Genomic DNA, 24882 nt, shown 5'->3' with positions numbered 1-24882 from the left:
CTGTAACCTTGCACATAAGACGCCAAAACTCCTTCCCTCGCTGCATCATCCAGAGCTTTTACTTTACAGAAGATCAGAAGAAGTTGAAAGCAAATGTTTGACAGACCATACTCATTCCACATTTGATAAGGCCTCTTTCTGTTGGAGTGTTCATTATCTAAGAAATACCTTTTATCAAATCTCTTGAAAGCAGTTCTCCCACCAGCATTGGCTCAGGACCAAATCAGGGACTGATTTACACTTTGTGCCTTTTCCCGGGTCAGATTATGTATTCAGTGACTGATTAAAGTGTGGAGTAAATCCCTTGAAGTTAATGATAAGCTGGAGCCAGAGTTATTCGAGTCCATCACGCTACTTTGATTTTGCACCGGCATAGCCAGGAATGAAACATTCTGCCACTGACTCTGCAGACTTAGAAAGGGGGTGAGGGCCAAACTGCTCAGTCCATCTCCTCCACGATTGTCTGCACATGAAACTGTGGTAAGTAATTTTGTTGATTTCTGAGTGTACAAATATGGGACGCTTTCCAGCATAAAGGGGGATTTAGAGGAATACAATCAGAGATGATATTTAAATAGTTGTTAAGTTTTGTTATAAAATAAAAAAAGAACTGTTAGGGTTCTTTTTCAGTTCTACATGCAGCATCAGGAGATGAGCCAGGAAGAAAATACATTAAAATTAAGCAATGGAAACTTTGGGTTTAGTCTGCAAGGAAAACATTCCTTAGAGAGACTGTTAGGCTTGCAGCGGATTCCCCAGCACACACTGAAGAAGCATCTTCATTTGATGCACCTAAACGGAGGTGAAAGCAATTTTACCAACTGAGCGCTATTTGGTAATCAAGTGGAATTTTTCTATGTAAAAGTCTCTTGATTCCCTCACCGTCACAAGGGTACCTGCTGTATTAAGTTACTTGCTGACTTTCAACTTACAGTGGTAAAAATGATGTAGTTACTTCTTTCTTTGGAGCTGGACTAGACTAATGTCCAAACAGAGGGTGTATATATCATTAATGAGCTGTCACAGTTGATTTCATTTCTATTTGCCGCCAGCTGGGATTCAATAAAAGGGATATCAGCGGAGCTGCGCCGCATTCAAGTAAGGAAAAGATTTGGTTCTCCAACGGACTTGCTCACACCGCTGCGTGCCAATGCTGACCGATCTGCAGAGCACATCACACGCTCCCTCGTCTACCCAGAACAACTACAGAAGTTATTTAATAGGTTTTAAATGTCTATGGATGTTAAGGAGAAGAACTCTTTCCCCACATTGTCCAAAAGACTGCTTATCTTTTTCTTTCTTGAATTTTTCTTTTATATTCTGGTTGTAATAGTGCTGAATATTGGCAAAGCAGGAATACACAGTCCAGCCTTCTTCACAGTGGATTCAGCACCAAAAAATGGCAAAAGTACTGTTTCAAGAAGCAGTGGGGTCAGTTACTTGGGGAAAAAAAAAATAATTATTTCAGAGGCATGGTAGGAATTTGATTTAACCTTTAAAAGATGCTGCCTGAAACTTTAAGATCAGAAGATGTTGTGATTGCTATGGTCAATACATTGACCACAGCTACCTGAAGCAACTTTTTCACAGCAAGAGGGAAAGTGTATTAATGCTAGGGAAAAAAAAATTGTTTTGGCCACAAAAGCTGCACCTCTAGCAAAGCCACAGCCAACCTCAGAAGACCTTCTGCAGCAAAGCAAGCCTTCAGCAGCTGGAGCTGCGTCTGGGGTAAGCAAAGCGCACCTGACTGTAGCTGGTAATAGCGGTAAATGACCCCTTCATATTGAGTCAAGGGTGGAAAGTCTCATGCTGCTGCATAAATAAGAGATCATGGGTTTGGAGAAGAATTAGATGTCTTCTGAGAAAGACCATCACTGTCACTGCTGCTGGTACGCAGCACTGTAGTAGGACCCAGGGGAAAGAAGGGGACATGATCCACGAGCCGGGACAAAAACTAATAGGGAAATGGGACAAATAAGCAGGGCTGCTGATAGATCAGCTCTGTCTTGCAGATGAATTGTCTCGCTGGAAGAGACAAACAGCAGGTCCACCTCACCTAGCAGGATGTGTTTCAATGTCTCATTATTTTATACACCTACTTTTTGGCTTCCATGATCAAGAAATCCCAGGGATCACTGATTAGTTGCTAAGTGAAGCAAAACAGAAGCCAGACTGTTCAACAACCACAACGATAAACCCACAACTTCCCCCTGGATCAATTATTGGCCTCTGAGTGCTGTGGAGAGAGCACCACCTGGGAGCCCGGCTCCTGGAGATATTGACGGCCTCTTCAGGGACGGCAGGCATGGGTCACCTCTCCGCATTTTCACTACTGGCTGTAAACTCATCTCCCATCGACTTGGAGGTCAACGGAAAAGCTCTATGTAGGCGATGAGAAGAAATAACAACTTCAGCGTAACTCTCCCTGATGCCTACTATGGGAAAAGAGGAATTTCCATCAGTAGAAATGCACGTGAAAGCTGGAAGTGACAACAGGGTATTAAAATAGCAATATCTGTGCATACAACTTAAGCACTAAAGCCCAGCCTCAGCACCTACCAACACTGAGCTGGGGCACCCACACGGGCAGCCCATCACCGGACGCTCCTGCTGTGTCTGTAATGTGCAATTTGTTGAGATACAAGTGACTACAGAAGGTGCTTCGAATACACCAGCTGAAAATCCTGCTCATTGATTAACAGCAGGTCAGGCCAGATCAGAGCTGTAAGACTGAAATCCAATTTGCAGACCCGCTGATAAGGGAGGAAAAGCCCAGCACTGAGCACAGCACAGCAGCCAGGCAGGAAAAAGGGTCTCGAGGTTGTCACTGCCTCCCAGCCATAACACAAAGACTGCAGGGACAAGAAGCATGGCAGGAAACTGAAACCCTTGCATATCAACTTTCTTTGTTTGGCAGATTTCAGGGGTGTTAATATTGCTCTCCAACATTTTTTAGCGGCAGCTTGGATGTCGGCACTTACATACCTTTACATACAGACACACATAAAACATGATTAACTGTTTGCCCTCCTCTGTCCTCCCCTGCAGCACTCGCACTGCTCTTCCTTTCCCTTTAGTCTGTGACACATTTCTTGGAGCATTTATCTTTCTCCGTCTTGTCAGTGCATTGATTTTTCCCCTTTTTGCAAAAATGTTCACTAAGTAAAGTCTGCTACAGTTTTCACTCTCTTGGTTTTTTGCTTTGCCTTGTTGGTTAGCTTCTTTCTCTATCACCTTTCCTTAATTTGTTCTTCTCCCTTCCCTCCATGCATTTCTCAAGGCAGTTTTTTCTTCTTGTCCCCCAAAAGAAAGACTTTGGTTAAAAGTTTGTTAATCAAAAATCCAGCTGAAAGCATTCTGCCAGCTTTGGTTACTGCCACCTCCACACCACACACATCCTTCCTCATCACCCACTCACTGTGACACATTTTATTCCTGTCAGGTCACATTCGGTCCCGTTCACACACAGACACACATACATACACAAAGTTTTATTTACACTCACAAATCTGCATGCATGCACAGACACTTTTTTTGAGTACCACCTGCAGAAGCTTTGCCCAATCCCTTTTGATTTGTGCTGGAGATGGGAAGGACACCAGGAGCTTGCCTTTCCAGCCCAGAAGGATGGAGAGGGGAGAAAGCCCCATGTCATTACGTCAGGGAAAAAGATACGAGTTGTTTTTCAAGCAAATGAGACATGACTAATCCCAGATTCACTAGGACCTGCACAGATTGAAGGTCAGTCACAACATGCCATAACTATCCAGTTCTACACTGGTATCTCAAATACCCTGCAGGAAAACTCAGTGGTTTCCACTGTGTCCCCAAATCCTGGCACATTCCCCCGGCAATTCACTTCTCAAACTGTCACCCAGATACTACAGCAAGTCCTCAGGACATTAGAAAGCTATTTAAATATGATTTAACAGAACAAAATTTAAACTTGAAGTAAATAAAAGTAAATGAACATCCAAAGTTCAGCCTAGCTTGTTAATGTTTTTGTGTAAATGAATACCCTTGAGGCTGCTTTGCAGAAAATGGCCTTTGAGTTCTTTGGTGTTTTTTTTGGTTTTTTTTTTTTTTCTTCCAAAAAGCTTAGCTGGTGATTTGACTCAAAAGAGACTAAAACACTCCTCTTTACAGAAGGGACAGTCCTACAGAGGTGTCTGATCTCAGTGACCTTCCAAGAAGGCTGAGAAGAAACTGAGGCTAAGATATAAGTTGGTATGACCAAAAGCAAAACCGATGACCTATTTGGCTGGCAGAGAGTTTCACAAAAATAACGATTCCTAATAATGAAAAAACAAAATAAAAAAATCATGCTTTCTGCCTAGGGGCTTCAGAGCTCCACAGGGAGCTCTACAGGGTTGGAAAACTGCCCCTTAGCAAGACAGATAATTGCAGCTTCCAAAATGCACCAGCAGTTGTAGAGCTGCCCAAAAAGCAGATGAAGTAGATGACAGAGGACTGTCAGGCAGCCCAGCCTGAACCAATTATTAACTCTAGTAGTTAATGATTTGCCCCAAAATTCTGTTAGACGAGAAGAAATGCAGTCTTAGGGGTCTCTCATCTGATACACCTAGCCCTGAATCCATTGACCCTAGCTACCAAGGAGGGTCCCACAGCCATGCCACTCTTTGAGAGGACATGTTAATGTATCAAGGAGGAGGAGGAGGCCTTCCCCATTGCCCAGACATTCATCCATCCCACCACTCCAATCCTCTTCCCTACATCTCAACTTCTTCCCTCTTCTAGGGCATTGACGGGGATGTTGTAAATGCCTTTTTAGCTTAATCACCTAACTTCTATCAGCTTGAAAAGAAAGAAGAGTACGTAAGTCTCAAGTGCGGCCTACTTGTTCATCCCTTCTAGTAAATAGCAGAACTGGGGGCACAGATTAGCAGCTACAGTACTATGCAAGAAACATCCAACTTTATACAAAAGGAGCATTTGGATCCATAACAGTAAAATAGTTGGGAGCTAAGGTTAAAAATCCACATTCGCCTTGATCTTAAATTCACTACGCTTTGTGGGCAAGGATGTAAAGGGCTTCACAGTGGTAGGTCATCCTTCTATAACAGACCGTGCACACTGCGATAGCCCAGCACAACAGGGTGGTTTAAGGGTGAGGGAAGAGTCAACCACAGTTTCACCCTGATTATCGTAATTTTTGTTCTTTTCTGGATTTGAATTACACCCTTTCAAGTTGCTTTACTTTAATGTTGGATTGTTGATTTCTTCCCTTGTTTAACAGTAATCTAAACAGATAATAAACACAGCTCACCAGGAAAAAAAAAAACAGTAACAAAAATTCTTGATATAAATCAGGACTTTGACTCTAGCAGGCTCAATGACTTCTTCAAAGGACTTACTGATATTCAAATAGCAAAACATGTCTGTACCAATAATGATAATTAAGTGCTACAAGCCTTTCATCCAAGGATCTCAAGCTGTAGCTCACAACAACACTGCAAATTAAGTACGGTCTCTCCGTTTCACAGAGGTTTTGTCTACAGCCAGTGAGCAGCTCAATAACAGCACAAGGAGCAAGGCACAAATTCCTTGGGGAGGTGTGGAGAGGGATTTTTTATACTGGTAATGCGCCCGTTATAGTATCTTTACCTTTGCTCTATCCCCCATGCATACATAAGTCCTTTCTCTTTCTTTTGCCCACCTACAACACATGGTAACAGAAAAAAGACCCAAGTTTCCTAAACCAGAGGCCAGTCCTGTTAAATCCGTACTGTCCATTAGGAGGGGAAGATTTCCACCTCCCCAGGAAGCCCCACAGAACCGCTGGTTCACCCAGGGCTGACACAGCTCCAGCTTACTGCAGCGGTGCCAGCACGGTGATGGAAACGGTCCATCATCTCCTTAGTCCCGGGATCAGCCTCTGCCCAGCACCTCACTCCATCCATGCTTCTACCAGTAGCCAGTGTTGTTGGCTGAGCCCAGTGTTATCAAACTTAAGATTTTTGTCTCTTAAGAGACAAGAGACAAAAAGCGTGATAAATGGGACCTATGCTCTACAAGAGCAGCTGTAACTCATTCTCGGTACCACGTTCACTCCCCATGGCAGCGCGCTGCCCTCTGCAAGCCCCACACCAGGTACGTGACTCGGGGGATCTGCTCCCTCATCAGCAGGGAAAAAACTGGGCTGCGAAGCTGCACACCTAAACCATGCTGCTCTTCGAGGAGAATCCAGCCTTTGCTTTGCATACCAGTGGCTGCTCGTGCCTGGCAACATCAAAGTATGGTCCTGTTTACCAAGCAGGGAACAGGCAGGGTGGAGGCATGAGCCAGCCCACGCTTTCATCAACAAGACGTCCAGACTCTTCTGCACTGCCTAATACTTGCCTCCCTGCCCCCTTGGTCGCTCTTAAATTATACCAGCATGAGCTTGAAGAGGTGCAGGAGTTAAATGTCTGTCACTCCTTCTTTAGAATAGAATAGAATAGAATAGAATAGAATAGAATAGAATAGAATAGAATAGAACAGAACAGAACAGAACAGAACAGAATAGAACAGAATAGAACAGAATAGAATAGAACAGAACAGAACAGAATAGAATAGAACAGAACAGAACAGAATAGAATAGAACAGAACAGAACAGAATAGAATAGAATAGAATAGAACAGAACAGAACAGAATAGAATAGAATAGAATAGAATAGAACAGAACAGAACAGAACAGAATAGAATAGAACAGAACAGAACAGAACAGAACAGAACAGAACAGAACAGAATAGAATAGAATAGAATAGAATAGAATAGAATAGAATAGAATAGAATAGAATAGAATAGAATATTCCAGTTGGAAGGGACCTACAACGATCATCTAGTCCAACTGCCTAACCAATTCAGGGCTGACCAAAAGTTAAAGCATGTCATTAAGAGCATTGTCCAAATGCCTCTTAAACACTGACAGGCTTGGGGCATCGACCACCTCTCTAGGAAGCCTGCTCCAGTGTTTGACTACCCTCTCGGTACAGAAATGCTTCCTAATGTCCAGCCTGAACATGTCAAGTCTTGTAGTCCTTTTAAAGAAAAATAGTTGTGCTTTCTACCAGCAGTGAAACTGGCAGTGCTGGCAGGTCCCAAACTACATTTTACTGAAAAGGCATGGCGTTTCTACTAGTATTCCAGACATCACCTATATAAATAATCCATCAGCCTCACAGCTGAAAATGCATTAGAAAAACATTCAAGAAGTCCATTTTTGGACAGTGCTGTCCTATACTAATGTCACAGCTCCCTGACTTCTACTTAAAGATGCTTGTCTTTTATTTCATCTTCACGCTCTTCTGCTAACTTCTTATGTTTGTTATCAGCATTCATGGCTCAAGTTTTTTGGCACAAGGACTGGTTTTTACTATGTCGTATTAAATCTGGTTGAAACTCACTTTGTATTTTAAAGAAGTTTCAACTTTTCTTTTCATGCCTTACTGTAACAAAAGCAAATACATCCAAATTCACCAGAATTTGTTTTATATTTAAGATTTTTAAATTTCATTTCGGAACCACACAGGGATATTTTATGCTTACATAAATTACATAAATGACAAGCTTATACACCAATTACAACTCAAAATGTTAAAACTCACTGACCTTGTTACCGTGCATTACTGACATATTATTAAATAACAGAAGAAAAATTTTTTAAAAAGAATGTGTGCAAAAGGAATCAATTTGGGCAGCGGAAGCTTTGCAATAAATCTTGCAAATATGTCTTTCAGTGAACCAGTGCTTCCCAATGCAGAAAAAAAAAATTATCTAAGCAATGAAGCAGCTTAAGTCTATAGCTGCCTTTGGAGTAAGCAGGTCTCAGTCTGTCTCGCACCTCCCTGTCATCTGGGGAAGCTCAGGTAATTCCCAGCGGCAGCTCAGTGCACAGAGCCCAGGATGAATGCATTCCAGCACAGTTCTTCTACCACCTTTAAAAGATACCTGCAGGATTTTATCTTCTGATCATAATTCTCAGTCCAACCCTGAAATGGACAACAGATAAGAAAAGTTCCTTATCTGCTTCTCCGCGTGTCCTCGATGTGAAGTCTGTGAACTGCACCTGTACTTGCTGCGGTGCTGCCGCTGCGTGCAGCTGGCAGCCAGGGCCACCCTTCTGGGAATCTGTCCTTGGCTCATTCTTCCTACCTTCAAAACCAAAGCAAACCTTTCCCATCAGAGGGCCAAATCCTGCCAACGAGTAACTCGATCCTTAAGACTGGATCCCTGCTGAAGATCCTGTAAGGATCGCACTGCTTTGGACACTGGAAAAACGTGACCTGTGCACACTAAGTGCTGGCAGGATCAGGCCCACGCTTCCTGGGTTTGGCTGAATGAAGTGCAAGCAGGATTTCAGGGTGATTTCAAAAGCAGAAGAAAAAACCTTTTCAGTCCATGCAGCACAGCCTCATTCCTACAGGGAATGTCATGTCTCCTGTGCTATGCAAGGAAGTACCTTTGTACCCAAGGCTTCAAAAGCACCAACAGAACAAATTTCACCTCAGACACCTATTTCCCTTTTTTTTTTCTCTCCTGTTCCTTAATATCATCACCAGAAATTGATGAAAAGCTTTTTGCACCGCAGTAAGATTTACTGCTTATTGGTATTACTAGCTGCGACCATTCCCACAGGTCCCTTCACCGGGAGGAGATGCTGCCCTGTGAGGCCTGACATGAACCTCTAGCACTGCCACCAAGAAGGACACTTATCAGTGAAAAAGCAGGCAAATGACAGATTTAAGTGGTAATCATTTTAATCTAGTTTCTTCCAGCCTAAAATATAACAATGGCCCCTGTGTCTAGAGGAGAATGACATAGATGCCACTAAGATGCTCTGCATCTTTTCTCCTGTTGCCATGCTTGTACTATTAAAAAATATTTTTCTACATACTGAGGCTTGGCATTGGTTTGTATTAAGAATTTTCTCCTTGGTATCATACAGCTTTTTTAATCAGGTAACAGGTAAGCCAATTCCCTACCTGCTTCAGAGTGAACCCACAGGCAGGTTAGGTGAAGGAGACATCTGAGAACCACTGGCTCTAAAAGCACCAAACTTCATTCCTGCTCTGAAATAACAGGCTCATCAAACTATCTGAGGGTAGACACAGACTTAGGAATCTCTTAACTTGGGCCAGTCTTCAAGGAGAAGCAGAAATCCTACGCAGGGCTATCAGCTCTTGTGGGAAAACCAGATGTGTAACTTCCTCTGTGCCCGTTAAACCCACATTTCACCCCAGCTTCCTAAGAACTGGAGATGATTCAGTGCCACCAAGCAGGTATTTCCTCCTGGGTCCTTTAACATGGGTATCTTGTCATGCTGAACGTCAAACCAGTTCAGCCTGGTCCCACAAAGCTGCTGTGACATGATCTCCAGCCTGCACTGGAGAAACATCTGCACTGGAAAACTCATGCTTTCTATGTCCACGCTTGGTCCTAGATGACAATTAGCTCAGCTGTAGTCCAAAGGAACCCTTTTATGGTCAGCATGTGCTTTGGTAGCCTGCCAGCGGTGCTCTTCTAAAGCCATCCAGCAAAGTGACACCATCAGTTATAAGATCTATGTGTGTCAGGTCACTGGGTTATAAAACAGAAGCGTCATAAGCATGTAAGGACATGGTTTGGGCTCTGCTGTGAACGAAGATCAAATTATTTTTGTGGAATCAGATTACTATCTTGGGATATATTCCAGTGGGAAAGTGTTGCTGCATTGTAATAGCATTTCTACTGGGAAATATCAGTTCCAGTATTCAGAATTGTCAAAAACCCTGAAATTGGTAAAGACCCAAATCGATGGGATGCTACTATTACACTGCAGCTAGCACGATCGTGACGTACTGTGAGCTTGGATGGAAAAATCCAGCTTAGACTGTACACTGCACTGTGTTGGACTACAGTAAAAATCAGAAGTCACTCTTTCCACAGGAAATGACAGTAACACAAAATGAAAACCATGATAATAAGCAACACGACTCTCCCACGCATTACTTCCTAGTAACACCTAAGAACACACGCACTTGTAGCACACTTCAAAAAAGTTAGCCTCATCACAGAATTATCGTGAGCAGTGCGTGTCTGTCCTTCTGAATCAGTCCTCCTGGCCTTCAAACAAAACTGAGGACCAGGAGAGTAACAGAAGCTGAGAACTACAATACGGTCAAAAAAAGAAGGGAAAAATGCTGAAAGAATGAAGCCAACATGTGCAAAGCATCGTTACATTGTGCTGATTGAAATAATGCAGCCTGCATGGGTATTTCATTTTTACTCCATGGCAGAGAGAACCACAAACTCTCAGGCTAGTGATACAGCTGTCAAACGTCAACATCTTAAACTACACAGATATATGTGAAAAAAGTGGCCCATATCAATATCCATCTTGATTTAAATTTGAAAAAGACTGCTAGGGTAATTGCTGTTTTACAATTGCACTTCTGTAGTGGTCAGTTATCACTGACGGTGGCGGTCACCACTTGGTGAGATGAAGAGCAGAAGCAAAGTAAAGCAATACTAAACAATAAAGCATAGGGGGGAAAAACCTTGAAAGAAGGTCAGACAAATATGAAAAAGAAAGAAGGAAAATTACACAGATACTGATAAAGTTTCTAAATTGCAGTGCAAGAGATTATAGGGGAACCCATCCTCCCCAAACCCCCTTCTGCTCTCCCCTCTGCTCCTTATCCTTCTCTGCAAATGAAAATGTAACTTTTATTTATGCCTATACGTAAGTGCTGAGAATCAAAGGCATTACACCCAGCTTCTGGGCAAGCCAGCACACTTCAGAAAAACCAAAAGGCCATTATTTGGATGGAAGAATCAGTCTGTATTACTGACTTGACTAGTCCCTTTTTTATTAGCAGCTGTTAGTGAAGGGATCAGAGAGTGTGCTGGTGTGGTGCAGCTGTTCCACATATGTTATAAATAAGGGCTGGTAAAAGCTCATCCTATTTTTAAAGTTATGAAAAAAACAAGAAGTCACAGAAATTCCCTACTAATGCCTTGCAAGCGGAACTTTTCTCCTAGTCTTGACTTTAATGCCCAGAACTGAATGGACAAACCAGGCCATTCTTAAAATAATGTTCATTAAAAAAGAAAAGAAAATGCAATTTAGTGGAATTAAATTAAGCCAGCCCGCAAGATGTAACCAATTAGTGTGTACAGTGTCTTTTCCTTCAAAAGCAGACACTTAATCAGGATGAAAACAAACCCCTGTGATTCTATTTCTAACAAAAACGTTGGATTACCGTGCTGAAGAGTTTCTCTAGCACAACCCAAACGCTGCACCCAGCGCCACGCGGCTCAGACATCACCACCCACCCTTCCCAAACCAGTGCTCACTTGCCCCTTGCTGGGTCGCTCTGTGTGGCCAGAGCCCATCACCAGCTCCTCCTCACCAACCCCAACGCTGAAAAGGTCAACTACGATTCAATGCGAAGGCAAAATCCCAGCCCCGGGCAAATCCTTCGCTCACCTGTTTTCGGGGTCCGACACCGTCATGTTGCGCGTCACGTAGCACATCTTGAGCGGTATTGTCTTCTTGTCTCTGTGGATGGAGAGTGAAAGCTGCGACAGGGGGTCAGCAGAGGCACAACCCAAGCGGGGAGATTCGGGAGGAGGCGTCTCCCACCCAATTTCTGAAACAGGAGAGCCTTTCTTCACATAGGGGGTTGCTTCTCTCATGTATTTCACTATGGAAAAAAAAAAAAAGAAAAAGGCAAGTAAAAATAAATGGATATTAAGTAGTTGCATCCCGAGTTCTTTGAACTGTTACCAACCCTCAGCACTGTTTATTATTTCTGCTCGTCCAGCATCATGGCATTGGAAGCTGTGCAAATACAGAAGATGGAGATCTGACTGCTGCCCATCTCAGTATGGTGCAATGAGTAAAATGAGAGAAAAGAACAGAATTGGCAAAATAAGGACATATAGCTAGTGTAAGGCCAGGAGAGCCATCCAACCTCTACTTGACAGGCTGTAAGTCCTCATGCAGCAATTCCTATGTACAGAAGCTGTGAGCTGGCTGAGGTATAGGGAATTTTTTAAGACATTCAACCAAGGGACAGTGAATTATTCCCCTATCTAAAATGTTGCAGTGATACTCCCAGTGCAGCAAACTCACATCTCGCTTCTGGTTCACACTTGTCAGTGTCCCGCCACTGATCTCAACAGCTATTTCTGCTTGCTAGGAAGCAGTTTTAGCTGATCTACTTGTGCATATATATATGGAGTAAACAAAACCCAATTCACCTCTTAGCCTTCTCTTGGGGAAGTAAAATGGAATTTGAGCCTTTTGTGAGAGTGAAGGTGTCAGATTAGATCTTTTCTCAGCCTCTTCCAATGCCTTCTTCCAGTATGGATAGCAAAAGTGAATGTAGGATTCCCAAATGATCTTAATGTACGCAAAAAATCAATACCTCTTTTACACTCATACTTCATATTCCCCTCTTTATGCAGGCAAATATTGCAACATTTTCCCTGTTTTTGAATTCTTTTGGCAGTTCAAGATCACTTTTGCTTTTGACGTGCTTGGCAAATCTGCCAGCCACAGTCGTCTTCTCCTTCACAAACCTCACAGAGCTCAACCAAGAAAAGACCTCACATTTAAGCACCCTGGTTAAACGTATATGTCCAATGTACACAGCTGTGGCTGCCTAACTGGCTACTGCCACTTGATCGTACCCATGACTCAAACAGCGACGACATGAACTGAAAGGGCAGGAGCACCGTGAACTTACTTGGGGAAGTTATTAAAATGCTGTGAGAGAAGATTTCAAGGAAATCGTGCAGATCATCATGTTAGCTTGGCTGAAGAAGCTGGGAATGATTGAATAACAAAAGAATAGGTAAATTACAAAGGGCCATTGGCATGAAGGAGGTTAAATTAGGGAAAGCAGACTGAAGTTTTTAAGTTCAAAGTGAAAGCAAGGGAAGTATTCAGAGGAGTGGAAAAGAACAGCAGTGTTTCTGTTAAAACCACAGATAAGGCGAGTAATTTCAGCAGCACTATTTTCAAGGCACTTCATAATAGCTTTATCAAGAGAGATACCCGTGCAACACCAGAGTCCAGGCTCTGTGAGCGTCTATTGCCGTCTTTCCTGTAAAACACCTTAGTGCACATCTTGCCATTGCTTGCTCTCTCCTTTTTAAAAAATCTGTTAACCTCAATATTAAGGACCTCTGTGTTTAGATATTTTACAGGATATTCCTCTGTGAGAAGGATCATTTGTGATTTATCAGAAATGCTGTCCTACCCAATGCTGCTCTTTTGAATCCTTTGCCCCACACTATTCCGAGTAATTTTTGAAATTAATTTCTTCCCTGCTCAGGGAAGAGCTGGCATGGGATTCTACCAGGCTTCCAGAAACTAATTAAGGTAAAGGGTGTTGACATTGATTTTTGATCTTTTTGTAGACATTTACCTGGAGTCCATTATCTAAAAACCTACGTCATCTAACTCTCAAAACCAGTGCTCATCCTTGGGCGCTCCATAAATTACCTGATTTTCAAAGGTGCTGAAAATGAGCAGTTTTAGCCAGTGCCATACAGATATTGGTTTTAGCAGTCAGCATCTCAGTTTGGATGTACTCATAGCCTCTGGGAAACAGAGAGACTGAACACATACAGATGTGGTCAATCTATTCCTGTTTACACTGAACGAATATGACTTTGTCATTCATTTAGATGGGAGGAACAGCTGAAGCTGTAAAAATCATGTTTGACTGCAAACAAAATTTAGTTCCCTTTAAAATTAGAGATTTTAATTAATCTGTTGAAAAAAGTAATCCAGTTGGCTTTTGAACTCCATTACAGTGACATGCCAGCAAATGTGATGCTAAATAAAGGTCCAGGTCTCAATAGTGTAGTTATTTCATCTGTGCTATTTTCATCCTTTTTCAGCTGCAGCTATATGCATTTGACCTGAGCATCTTTTAATTAAGGAGAGGAGAGAGGGGCAGGGGGAGGAAGGAAGCTGAAGTGAAAAATTTGGCTCTAAACCTAAGCAGGAACACAAAATGTGACTTTAATTCCCCAGAGACGGGGACAGAAGAAAACAGCCATCCCTTCCATGTGCCAAGAAGCCAAGTTTCCATGCGACGCACCGGTGAATTCAGGGCAGGCAGCTGCACCGTTTCAGAAACTCCTGTGAAAGAGGAAGCAGGAGCAGGAGGAGAGAGCAGAAACACAACCCTCTTTCCACAAACTGAGTCTCAAACACAGCAAAAGCCAAGAAAATTACCTTGAGGAAAAATGGCCTATGAAAACTCCTGCCAACTTCTGAACTCCCAGACATCTAGTTTCTAACTCTCAACAGGAGATGGTTGCTCAGCCCCAGAGACTTACATAAATAAAGACCCATTAATATACTGGTAAACTGCTGAACACCATCTTCCTACAAAATTCTACAGGAGAATTAAAAAATAAAGTGAATATAGGTTTTCTGTTAAAAAAAAAAAAAAAAGGATTTTAGTAGTTTTCTACTGATTACTTCCTACTTCCCACTAAATACAAGCACAGCTCTCTAGATTCATCACTGAATGCTGCTGGGTTTTACAAACCAGACTTTATGGCTCTTGCATATTCAAATGTGTTTCATATTTTAAAAGCCCCCAAATGGATACATATAAATGCACAAATGGAATATGGGAGTGGAACAGGTGGCAGAACTTGATCCATTTATATAATTTTTTGTATTATTTAAATTTCAGAGCCACTGTTTTCCATTTGCCCCATCAACATCCATAATTACATGTCCATAACCAAAGTCCAGTTTATGAATTTAGCTGAAGTAAGGCACATGCTGTTCAGATGATTCATAATTTTTATCAGCAGTTATTTCCTATTTATCTCTAAACTGTGGATGCAAATACTGCAGAACACTCAGCTTTATATCAATGCACCAGTAACCCTACTACACACACAGCAATTTATGGTGACCCGACACGTGTCTACATTTTGCAGTCTGTCCATTAACCAGTTCTTAATCCACCCAGTAGAAAACAAGTTGATACCAGTATGTATTATAGGCATATTCCTATTCCACACTGCACTATCTGAGAATCTTGAATGCAGCAATGTTAATGTGTAACTGGAGTTATACAATTCATTTCCACCATCAAGTTTTAAAACCAGAAAAAATACGATGCAGACTATAGGACATTAAAGTAATAATGTGGATAATATTCTGCTCTCAGGCCATTACACTCCAGAGCTAGATTTCCCTTTGGATACAGTAGCACAAATCCAGGTACCGACTGAAAAAGAAAGCGGCTGTAGAGAGCCCTGCTTTTATATATTGCCAATGAAACTACCTAATGGATTAAAACCCCAAAACACTTAATAAAATTAAATAAGGTATGTCACTGTATAACAACTCTGAGTTATGTATAACTATTCTATAGGCATGTATATATATGCCTTCAGAATAGATACATATGTGCAATATATATACAAACATTAAATATCTATTTATATAAAAATGCTACATTCTTTAAGATCACCAGCACATACCCTGCAAACATAGAAACCAACATGCAAGGACTGAGAAAAAAGTCTAATGGTTTCATTATTATAACTCAGTTTACTGATACACTGTAATTTCAGTCGAGAGTTGTCTAAACTCGTCCATTTGATGCTATAGCTGAACCTCAGAGATCCTTGTATTCAGTACTAATTAATGATCCATGCCCTTTTGGTGCACCACTAATTAGCAACTGCGGTCAAGCAATTAAAATTGCAATCTCCGGAGCGCCCCTCCCCACAAAGCGAAGAGGAAGGGAAGTGGCAATCAAATTAATTAATCCACTGATACACATTGAAATACTTTGCATTTATTTTTTGATCTGCAAGACAGCCAATGTTGGTTCCAAAAAAGCACTTCATTTACAGGCACTTCTGCCAAGTCCCAAGTCTCCACAATTAATCCTTTGTTACTGTTCACAGATGACTTTGGTTTTTGGCGGGGGGGGGGGGGAAGAAGCAGGCTTTTTTTAATGAGAGAAATACTACAGACCAACTCGGTCAGGTTCTTGGCCAGATGCAGTTCTGAGGAACTGGGACTCTTCTGGCACATTCAAACTGTTTCCTAGGAGGGAAGACAAAGACCACTGAAGAGAAGCCAGCACTCCCGAGCAAAGCTCTCTCGTTACTATAGGAATGAGGACAGGATGTGTAGGTTTACAATATGAAAGCAAAAGGAACAACATGCCCGAATCTGCTTGAGGAAAGATGATCAAGGAATTCCCCTTTGCAGGGGAAAAGCACAGAGTCTTCTCTTTATGCATTCATTCTCTCCTAAGTACTCAGAGACAACTACCAAAGGTAAGCACAAAACATCACCCAGAAACCTCTTGAGGCTGTTTTCAAAGGATGTGCTAATGCTGCTGATACCTATAACCAAAAAAGACAGGTTTTCCAAAGTTACCATAAATCCATCTTCATCTGGTCTGGTTTCTGCCAGGGTGAAAGGTGGCCCAGAGAAGAGGAGCTAAGCAAGTTCTCCACCATACTTAAGACGTTTTAAGACTGCATGTAGGGATCAACCTTTGGAGTTACTCAAGCCCACAAACTGAACACGATGAGATCAATTGCTTTTATCAGCTTATTAGGGATGAAGAGGCTGTTTGACTTGTCTGTGCTGAAGCGAGTACACCAGACCATCTGTGAGGGTATTGCAGGCAGCATGGCATACCAACGCTTTTCTTGCAAAAATGATTCTTGGTTAGTTTGAAAAGAGCTGCTAATGCAGAACTAGAGGAGGCCCAACCTGCAGGTACACAGTTCCCACCTGGAAAGGAGGAAACAAATTAAGACCAACACTTCTGAGGTTATAGATAGCATCACTACAAGTCCAAGTTAACAACTCAGAGCCACCTAACAGCTGCTGAAGTGATACTGTCCCAAGAAAAAAAAGTGGACGGTAGCAAAACCTAGAAGTAATCACTGCAGGTATGCGGCCTTCAGAAGGGCAAATCAGCCATGCAAGTCAATCACTCAGCATGGTTGTGTTGTTTTGCTTGATGAAACATTAAAACACAGAATTTGCAGTCTAGCAGTTTTGGTAAGGCACAAACCAAAATGCCCCAAATGGTTTCAAAGCTAGTTGTAACTGAAAGGAGAAGTTTTGCCATAAAATTCATAAACTGTGCCCAAGCAATGCCAACGTAAATGCAGAGTACTTTACACTATTGTGAATGGAACTGAGATTAACAGAGGTAGAGAAAAGTCTACTGTATTAAAATTAATTCAGTATCATGACACCAGAATTTGCCTGTTAGGTTTTATGTTAGAGATCAAATTTCCACTGAACTCAAGCAAACCACACGCCCTACAGTGAAGACACGTGTATAAAACTGAGATGAGAATCTGTCCAGCTGCTGATGCCATCATCAAAACTAAGACCCAAATACTTGAAGGAAAGAGTTTATGAATCAGGTCGCCTATGAAGATGTGTCGCATGACCCTTTCAACAGCTTTAATGTGGGTATAAACCAAAAACCAGTCAACAATACTGCTTGTGAGTGTTTCCACTCCATTTCCTACAGAAACAGCTGTTACTATGTTCAGACAAGTAACATCCATTAACATGATCTGCTTTCCCCTGTGCTGAAAGGGATTTGAAAGAGTAAACCTCCTGATCTGCCAAGAGCATCAGATCTCCACCTCTGGGAAATGATACAAATCAGTTAAAATAAACACCTTGTGAGAATACAAATCCTCTTTATGCTTTGGCCATTTCTCACACTGTAGTGAGACCAAGTTGAATTTACCATTTTCTGCTGTTTTTAAATTAATTCAGCTGAATTCAGTGTATGTTGCTTCATCCCTTAAAGAGACAGGCTCGGATCTAAAATGTAAGGTTTTTAAAATCCTTTTTAAAATACATTCAATGTATGCACTTATTATACTTTTTATTTGGAAGAGACGAATGAGTGTTTTGAAAGAGAAACTTCAGGAGACAAACACACCTTTAAGATAAAGTTTACCCGAAGAGAAGGCATTAGCAATTGGTGCCAAAAGGATGCTGGTAAGCAACCAGGCTTCAAGTAGGCTACAGGCTTTCAGTGAGCTACAAACAGGCTGGGTGAAAAAGATCAATGATTGCATTTTAAAAATATAAAGAATACTTCACTGTGTTCCTTTAAATTAGCAGCTGCTTCTATAAAAAAGGTAGAGCAACGTTAAGCAGTGCTGTAAGCACCATCACACGCTTGCACCCAAAACCAGTTCCTGTTCAAACCACCTTGCAATCAGCAATTTTGCATGGTTAAGAGAATTTCTTTGCAATGAGTAAAGGGACTTACAGTCCAGACAGCAGACCAAGGGATCAGAGTGTCCAGGCCCCCACCAAACAGAAGAAAATGGGCTGCTCTCAGGAAGCCATGCAAGGGTGCAGTGTGTGAAACCTCATGGTTTTGATAACCTGATAGGGCACAGTGACCAGCCATACTATGTTATCCATAGCAGGTCTCAAAAAATATAACTTACCACCAAAGATGTCTTAGAAGTCAAGAAACTGGGGAAACTCAGCAACGAGTTTTGGCAGGAGCCATGGGCAGCACCTGTGGAGGCCTTCTCCTTCCCACCTGCACCAGGGACCTCCCTTTTCAGCTCTGATTTCAGCACTTGTGGAGCTAGAGATTACATTCCCAGGCCATCCTATGCTTCTGTGTAAGACCAAAAATTCTTCAGAGAGTTACTTTTTCCTTGGTTTCTTTCCCTGAGACTTTGCCTATGATGTGGGCTGATTCAGCCACTGATTCCCCAGGCCTGATGTTCCCCTCTAGTAAACACTTCAACTCTGAATTTCCTCAGTGCAAACGTTTCTAGAAAGTGAAGGCTTTAAACGTTTTCTGATCTTATGCAGCATATCAATTTTGTCAACTGCAAAACCTAGTAAATATTAATCCATTTTCATTCCTCAACAAAGCCATGGTTTTATACTCCCCATAGAGCAATCATAAGCAAAACACACAACCGACTCCCCTCCAGTCTCTGTTAGACAGCCTGAAAGCTTCCCTTGCAGTCAGCATTTCCCACCCACTTCTCCCTGCTATCACCGGAGCTGGTCACTGCTAACCACCCCCTTTCAGCTCTTTCGTGAGTTACACGACCGGGTTCTAATAATAAAGTCCATGTTTGAGGCTAACAGCACACATGGTCAAAGAAGCAGGAGTAGTTTCAAAGCTGAGGTGAGATTTTCATGTTTCTGTTCAAAAATAACAGAAACTAAACAAACACAAAATTCTGTCACACAGAATCACAATGAAACGTGAGGCTGGATCACTGGCTTGGTTCAGAGCTCTAAATACATGACACTTAGCAGCACTTGAGCTGATGGAGTGACCAATAGCAGTCACAGGTTGTTCATAATCTGGTATACGAAAATTTCAAACTGGCAAATTAATAATAAACTAAAGACAGACTCCTTACAGTTGATGTTCCCCAATACTTTCCATTATAATTTCCATTACACGTATCTACTACACTGAATGTTTTACAGTTTCCTTCAAGTGATTTAGTTTATTTTAAATTTCAAAGTGTCTGTTTCAATAAATTGGATGTATTCAGTTCTGATTTTTCATATGTCACTAATGATAAATGCGTGAATTCTAGTAGCAAGGTCCCATAAGCTATTCATCTGTCTTCCAAAAATGTTACATACTTCTTCAAAACAAATGCAGGTATAATTTTTTCATAATCTGACAAACCAATTTTAGCTTGTAAATACTCTGTAATCCCCAGAAGTACAATGTTTGGTTAAAAAGGAGATACTTTCACTTGATCTAGGAGGAGACATGGCAGTTTCTTGAAGAGCTTGTACTCAAAAGAAACACTACTCAGTGGAGAACAGGCAGCAGCTACACTGCACAAGTGTCCCTTATCCAATAAACTAAAAAAATAAAAAAGACTACTGTCAAAACCTGCAAGCAGTAGCTATATAACTTACTACATTTTTATGTAAAATGTGACACAGCTCATTTGCTACATTGTTATGTGACATTATGAACTCTACAATTAGAACTATGCAAATCTTTCATAATGGAAGTGGAAAACATCTGAAACAGGCAATTTGGGACCTGAACATGGAAATTAGCAGTCACAGTTTGAGAAAAAGCATTGTGGGACCTGTGAGTCACTCACTGATAATCAAACTGGAGTTTCTGGTTGTCTCTAAGGCAGAATGTTTCATAAGTTAAAAAATAAAAAAAAGAAGTTTTAGTCACATGATATTAGGACTCAGTCACCATCCTCCTTGGGACTCTACTCAACGTACAACAGAAAAACATGGCTTCACATAAAGCAGGGAAATGGGGCAAAATACATTTCTTCAGTGGACTTGCAGGACTCAGATTCCTAAGGACCATCTCCTACCCAATACTGATGTATTGTATTTTAAAATCTTTTATCTAAACCTCAGGAATAAGTTGATTCAGAATTTCTCATGTGCCACTCATGCTTGTTGTTCCCCTCTCTGTTAGTATTTATAGATCCCTCTCCAATCACCCACACGCTCAGATGGAATTCAAGGTGTCTGGCATCGCCAGCATGCTATAATTTTTCTATTTACATGAGTAATCTCAAGTGTCAGAACAAATATTTCAACCACTAGTGATTATGTGAAAAATACATAAGGGCATTACGGTTTTAGAGCATGCTGTTATTTCAGCAGTCACACAAATCATTAAGTAGTACAGGATAGACTGAAAATGGCACTCACTGGCAGAAATTACCATGCTGTATATGATTGTACCTGTTTTGCAGATGGCTAAACTGACACAAGCAAGTTAAAATGCATTCCTCAAAGTCATGCAGTAAGTCAGTGACAGAGTTCTCAGCACTAAACTCAACTTCTACCCCTTTACGACTTTTCATTTTTAAACAACCCACCGGGATCCCAGTGCCAGTGAAAACTGGATTCACAATGGATTCACATTCTCCCTATGGGAAGACCTTGAACACCTTCCAAGATCCCCAGGGTTTATTTTGAAGAGCAGGGCTGCAATCACTTCCAGAATTTCAAAGTTCATCATTTTCATTCTTCACTGGACAACATCAAGGGCTTTGAAAATGAACAAACTCAGGGCACTCATTCACCTAACAACTTGCCATATCTCCTGTGGCTGGGCTATCCATCGAAAGGCAACAGATCACCATACAAGTCCTTATTTTTGGGAATCCTTTAATTTGCAACCTTTCCAACAGCAGAGACCAATGGCCATATCCAGAACACCCAAGTACCAGTGATTATAAATACTTATATCTATATGTATATATGCATGTAAATACGGACAGATACATAGATATATAGATAAATACAATGTGAACACTACTGAAGTTCAGCAACTTGGACTGCAAAATCCTATGAGGGCCCATGTGCCTGCCTACCTCTCTCTCCCTTTCTCATTTAAACTGGGAATAACAGAGTTAGGTAAACTTGGAAAAGCATCCAGTCAGTTCTACACTGCCAGCCCACAAGAATCTCCTCTCTCCATCAAACACCACCATCTCTGTGCTGCCACGCCATCAGCGTAGAGAAGCACAATGGCTTCTCTAACGAGACATAAGAGAGTCTGTACAATAGCCTTATGACTTCTATATAACTAAGAAAAAGAAAGGCAACACAAATCTAAGGAGGTCCTTAAATCTATCATTGGGAACTGGGATGACTTTTTGATCAGTGGTGGGCATAATGTAGAAACTATAGTTTTATTTATTTCAGTGTGGCGTAACAGTAGCTCAAGACCACCATTGCCTGGTTCTGAAGTCTAAGTACAGTCTCAGACTGCCTCTTCTCTGCCTGAACACATTTACAAGATGACCCACCGGGCAAGTGGCAGACCTGGAATGAGGTTTGGGTCCACACCTATCTCCTTGCTGATCTACAAAAAACCACCTGAAGCAGACAGATTGCTTGCTGAGGCACTGGAAGGGAGATGAGACCCCACATCACACCACCCCTTGTATTTCAAGAAGAAAAGGAAGCAGGACTGTATGTCTAGCGAGGGCGATAGAAAGAGAAGGCCAACGAAACATTAAGCCACATGCTCGTGCCTCAGTGCTTGGACTTCCATTTGAATGGAGCCCTTTCCTCCCAGGGATTATGGGTTTTCTCTAGGAATAAGCCACCAAAACCCTAACAACAAACTACAACAATTAAAGAATAAGCACATTAGTCATTAGCACCGGCTAAAAGGTATTCAGAAAGCACTCAGCACTTTGAACACAGGAAATTCTCAGAATTGCAGCACCCAAAGAGATCACAACTGAAACCCAGCTGTGCTACCACAGGACCATGGCATCATGTGCGGTTCTTTGCAGCTCAAAGTCTCTTACCGAGATGATCACTCTTCTGTTCTCATCGCTGAGAAGCTGTAGTTACTGTATCTTAAAAAAATGTCAATGATCCCTGATGGAATATGGTCCTCCTGGAACGCCAGTGCATAATGCTATTTGGGGTGAAAAGATTTTTTTTTTGGCAGGTTTATTGTTTTTACATAGCGTCATTTAAAATTATTCTGCAGATGGGATCTCAGAAATGAATTGGTGAACACAGGGAACAAAGGAAGCAGTGAAAATCCTCATAAAAGTCCTAAAGATCACAATACAGAGACTGAATTTTTTTCTGTGAAATGGTTTTGTGCTCTGAAAAATACATTCTCACCCAAATTCATTTCTTTCTCTGCAAACAAAATAGTACTTTGAATTGACATTTTGATTTAAAATGCCCTTTTAAGATCAAACTCCTTTTCTAATAAATATTGCATGGAGCGTCCCCCAGCATCCATTTTGTCAGATGGAAAATTCATATAGTTACGATTTCATTAGGTTTCTTGCAGTGGACTGGGCATTTAATCAATGAGAGCAAAGAGCATCTAAATAGGGTTAGGCTTCAAATTCCTTTCAGTGAGAAGTTAAATCCCCATTAGCTTTGAGCCATAAGCCCCTGTGGATTTAGCATGCAGCTTAAAAGATAACTCTGTGAGGGGTCACGGCTCTTTACTGTAGTACAGAAAGCCTATTTCACAGATGGCCCTGCAATAATAATGTAAATATAATCCTGTTTCAGTGGACACTTTATCCTTCCAGAAAACAAGCAATGTTTTCTGTCTCAGAAAAAATCACATTAATCTTCAATTTAAGGGCAAAGTAATTCCCTGTTTCATTCAGGCCCTATTACAGAGAATTACTGAGACTCGCCTGGTACCACGCCGATGCTGGGGCCAGCGTGGCCCCCCCCCACCCCTCCATAGGACAAGACAGACACAGGTTGCTCTCAGCAGCTGCTGAAGAGCAAGCACAGTTGACTCGGCACATCAAAACACATTTCCTCACTATGCCAAATGCCAGTTTTGACTGTTCCAGGTTAGGTCAAAGCCAGGTTAAAATAGTACAACCTATTGTTTTTCAGAGTCTGCTAACTGTCTGCCAAGTACTTTTTGGTCAACTAGTAGGGGAGGCTGATAACAGAGGTTGGAAAAGAAACTGGCAATTCCCAGCTGAGCTTCAAAGGGCTGTAATGAAATGCAACTCCGTTTCAAATCATCACAGAGAAAACCATTTCTTTAATCGGCGAGAAGAATGCTAATTTGTTTGCATCTCAAATTTATTTGCCACTTGTACTACTGGAGCACTTACTGGGATTAGCGAAGAACTGGCGCATGACAGCCTCAGATGCCGTGCAAACACAGAACAAAAAGCTGGTCCCCTCCCAAGAAGCTCTGAAATCAAGTACAAGTTAAAAGACAATAGGGACATGACAAGGAAATAAGCAGGCAGAAGAGCCTACGGTAAAAATCATGCATGTATCTCGCAGTGTTGTTACAGTTGTATTGTATTCCTCTGTAACAGAGACAGCGGTAGCAGGTGCTGTTTGTAAAAAACACTGGAAAAAACATGAGGAAGAAAAGGAAATATGAGTAGGGTGATACAGTTGCTAGGATGCATTTGTAATTAATAGTGGCAAGAATTTTCCCTGTGTTATCACTGCTGCTTCCCATGCAGGGACTCCATCAAGACTTAAACTTTCAGCACCATCTCAGGCATAGGAGGTTATTACACTGGAGTCATTGCTTGAATTCTGCTGATAGCTAGCTATAGCTGTAGATGTAGCTGTAGATGTAGATATAACACAGTTTGTCTGAAGCAACTGGGAGCACCTAGCCAGACAAGGAAGCCCACCAGAGCCTGTATGGACAGGGGGACTGGTCTCGAGACCACGTGTAATGCAAAGAGGAGTCCTCCATACGCGTGCAGATTAACTGCAGCTCTGCCGAACCTCACGCTTGCTGGCTTGGCCTCACATGTTCAGGCCGGTTCCCACAAAAGGGTAAAAATCTTCTCTATATGTCTGTCCTGTAAGTCCTAAGAATAATTCTCTTCCAAAAGTAAACAAGCTTGCAAGACAAAGGCAGACTGAAAGCAAAGAATGGTGTATGTGCAGGCTTGCCATTAGCATAACTGGTTTTCTTTATGCTCCAGTGTGGGAGTACCTTTGAAAAGAGGAGCTGAAAGCACAGCTTTCCCATCCACATCATCTATGCTTTTACAGAGGCTTGGGGATACACAACAGGGATAACTTATCTACTTGAGGCTTGTTTGCTTTATTTAGTTCAAGGGCAGGTCTGTCTTGCTACTTGCAGAGAGCACAATCAGATGATATTAGTTCTTTTTTTTTTTCTTTTTAACATCAGCACAGATGGGCACAGCAAAAAAAAAAAAAAAAAAATCAAGAACAATTTCTGCCTCAAAGAGCTTCTGATCTCAGGATCACTTACAACTTCTGCCAAAGTCACTGGGTTCATCTTCAGTGGGAATTAGCTCAGGTCCAATGGCCAAAGCTGAAGATGTGAATAGGCTATAAAGAGGGAAAGAATGGGAAGTGAGA

At 41.7% G+C, this 24882-nt stretch overlaps 1 protein-coding gene across 1 annotated transcript in view; it reads right to left on the bottom strand.

Annotated features, from left to right (window-relative positions):
- The window catches only part of SNTB1 (syntrophin beta 1), a 117476-nt gene that overhangs the window by 46344 nt on the left and 46250 nt on the right, over window positions 1–24882 (bottom strand). Inside the window, exon 2 of the mRNA XM_009471101.2 lies at window positions 11470–11686. Within this exon, the coding sequence (XP_009469376.2) occupies window positions 11470–11686 (217 nt within the window). The remainder of the gene's footprint in view (window positions 1–11469; window positions 11687–24882) is intronic.

The sequence above is a fragment of the Nipponia nippon genome, unplaced genomic scaffold (assembly GCF_047370975.1).
Source record: "Nipponia nippon isolate SJK-2023a ecotype South Korea unplaced genomic scaffold, ASM4737097v1 scaffold_1, whole genome shotgun sequence".
In the NCBI taxonomy this organism is placed as follows: Eukaryota; Metazoa; Chordata; class Aves; order Pelecaniformes; family Threskiornithidae; genus Nipponia; species Nipponia nippon.
This window is presented reverse-complemented; position numbering and strand designations above follow the sequence as displayed.